Genomic DNA, 1,410 nt, shown 5'->3' on the forward strand with positions numbered 1-1,410 from the left:
ACTAGAGAGTTATCAATTATTGTGTTATGTAAGTAAGACTGAATTCAAAGTGGAAAAAAAAATATATATATATATATATAAAGAGAAAAAGTTTCTGATGTTACTTTAGACAACTTTGTCTAATATTCATTAAAACGACGTCGTTTTGGGATTGAAAAATTAAAAAATTAGAATGATAAAGACTATTATAACCCTGAAATAAATTAAAATTACAAAAACACCATGATTTCCGTCCCAAAACGACGTCGTTTCAACGAACATTAGATAAAGTTATCTAAAGTAACTTTAGAAAACAAACCTTATATATAAAAAAAAAAAGAAGAATGATCCATTTTCAATATTGTTTTTTTAAAAAATAAAATAAAATAAAATAATAAAGAATTAAAGTGGATTAAGCATACTCCTCAAAACGAAAGGAAGGACTTTCCCAAACGTTTTGAGCAGAACCCAACGAGGTCTTGCCTGTACGGCAAAAACAATCTTTTCTTATCCACTTTCCTAAATCTCTGTTCCTAACGTACAAAGCCTCGTGCGCTGACACCGCCACCTTCTTCTCCCTGCCGTTTCCGCCGAAACCATTCGTCGACGATCTTCCGGCGACCTTAATGCTCCCTGAGCTCCACTGCTCTTTCATCTTCTTCGTCGACGGCGACGGCGTCAGGAACACGAACGAATCCTTCCTATCACTGTTGCTCCGGCGAAGCAAATCCAGAAGTTTCCACCGCTTCGAGGTGGACGACGATCCCGTCGAATTACTCTTCTTGCACCTATTCGGCGAAGCTTGCGGCGAATTCGGAGTCCACACGCAGTACGTCCCCGCCGGAACCCCCTCCAAATCAACCGCTTCCGACGCAGCTTCCGAGGACGACTCCGACGACTGCGCCACCGGATTACGCTTGCCGCCGCCGATCAACAACTTCGCCATCGGAAACCGAAGAGCCGCAACGGTCGAATCGCGTGCGCCGTCGACTCCGACGCTGCTCCGATGCTCCATCAGAAGGTCGCGATTGAAGAGCGGGAAAACAGTGTCGTCGAAGAAGACCTCGTGGTCGACGACCTCTCGAAACGCGACGAACTCGAAATCGGTGTCGTCGTTTTGACTATGGTTGAACGCGTTGTCGTTTTGTGCCACGTAGTGGTCTCGGCCAACTTGATCTGCGATACTAGCGAGTCGCTCGGTGGTGTAGCTGTTGAAGCTTGGACACAGCAACGAGTCCAAATACTCTTTGTTTATGTCTTGTTCTTCTTTCTGCATTTTTTCCTATTTCAAGCACAATACAAAGTGTCCTTTCGGATAATTGTTTTTCTTTCTTTAGCTTTTGTGCAGTTTGGGAATTGAAGCAGTGACAATAATTGTTGAGTTGGTGTATATTTATAGGAAGGAAGATGAATGAGAGAAGTAGAATAATG

General features: G+C 42.9%; 1 protein-coding gene across 1 annotated transcript; it reads right to left on the bottom strand.

Annotated features, from left to right (window-relative positions):
- Window positions 1–391: 391 nt before the first annotated feature.
- Window positions 392–1,410, bottom strand: LOC133317603 (uncharacterized). The gene has a single exon (XM_061519458.1). The coding sequence runs from the start codon at window positions 1,253–1,255 to the stop codon at window positions 392–394; it is 864 nt and encodes a 287-aa protein (XP_061375442.1). The 5' UTR covers window positions 1,256–1,410.

This window comes from Gastrolobium bilobum, unplaced genomic scaffold (assembly GCF_033153095.1).
Source record: "Gastrolobium bilobum isolate Gb01-03AN ecotype WA unplaced genomic scaffold, APGP_CSIRO_Gbil_v1 utg306091, whole genome shotgun sequence".
NCBI classification, from domain to species: domain Eukaryota; kingdom Viridiplantae; phylum Streptophyta; class Magnoliopsida; order Fabales; family Fabaceae; genus Gastrolobium; species Gastrolobium bilobum.

What these genes read in the sequence shown, in the direction of transcription:
- LOC133317603 (XM_061519458.1), bottom strand. Translation starts at nt 1,255, where the DNA reads ATGCAGAAAGAAGAACAAGACATAAACAAAGAGTATTTGGACTCGTTG.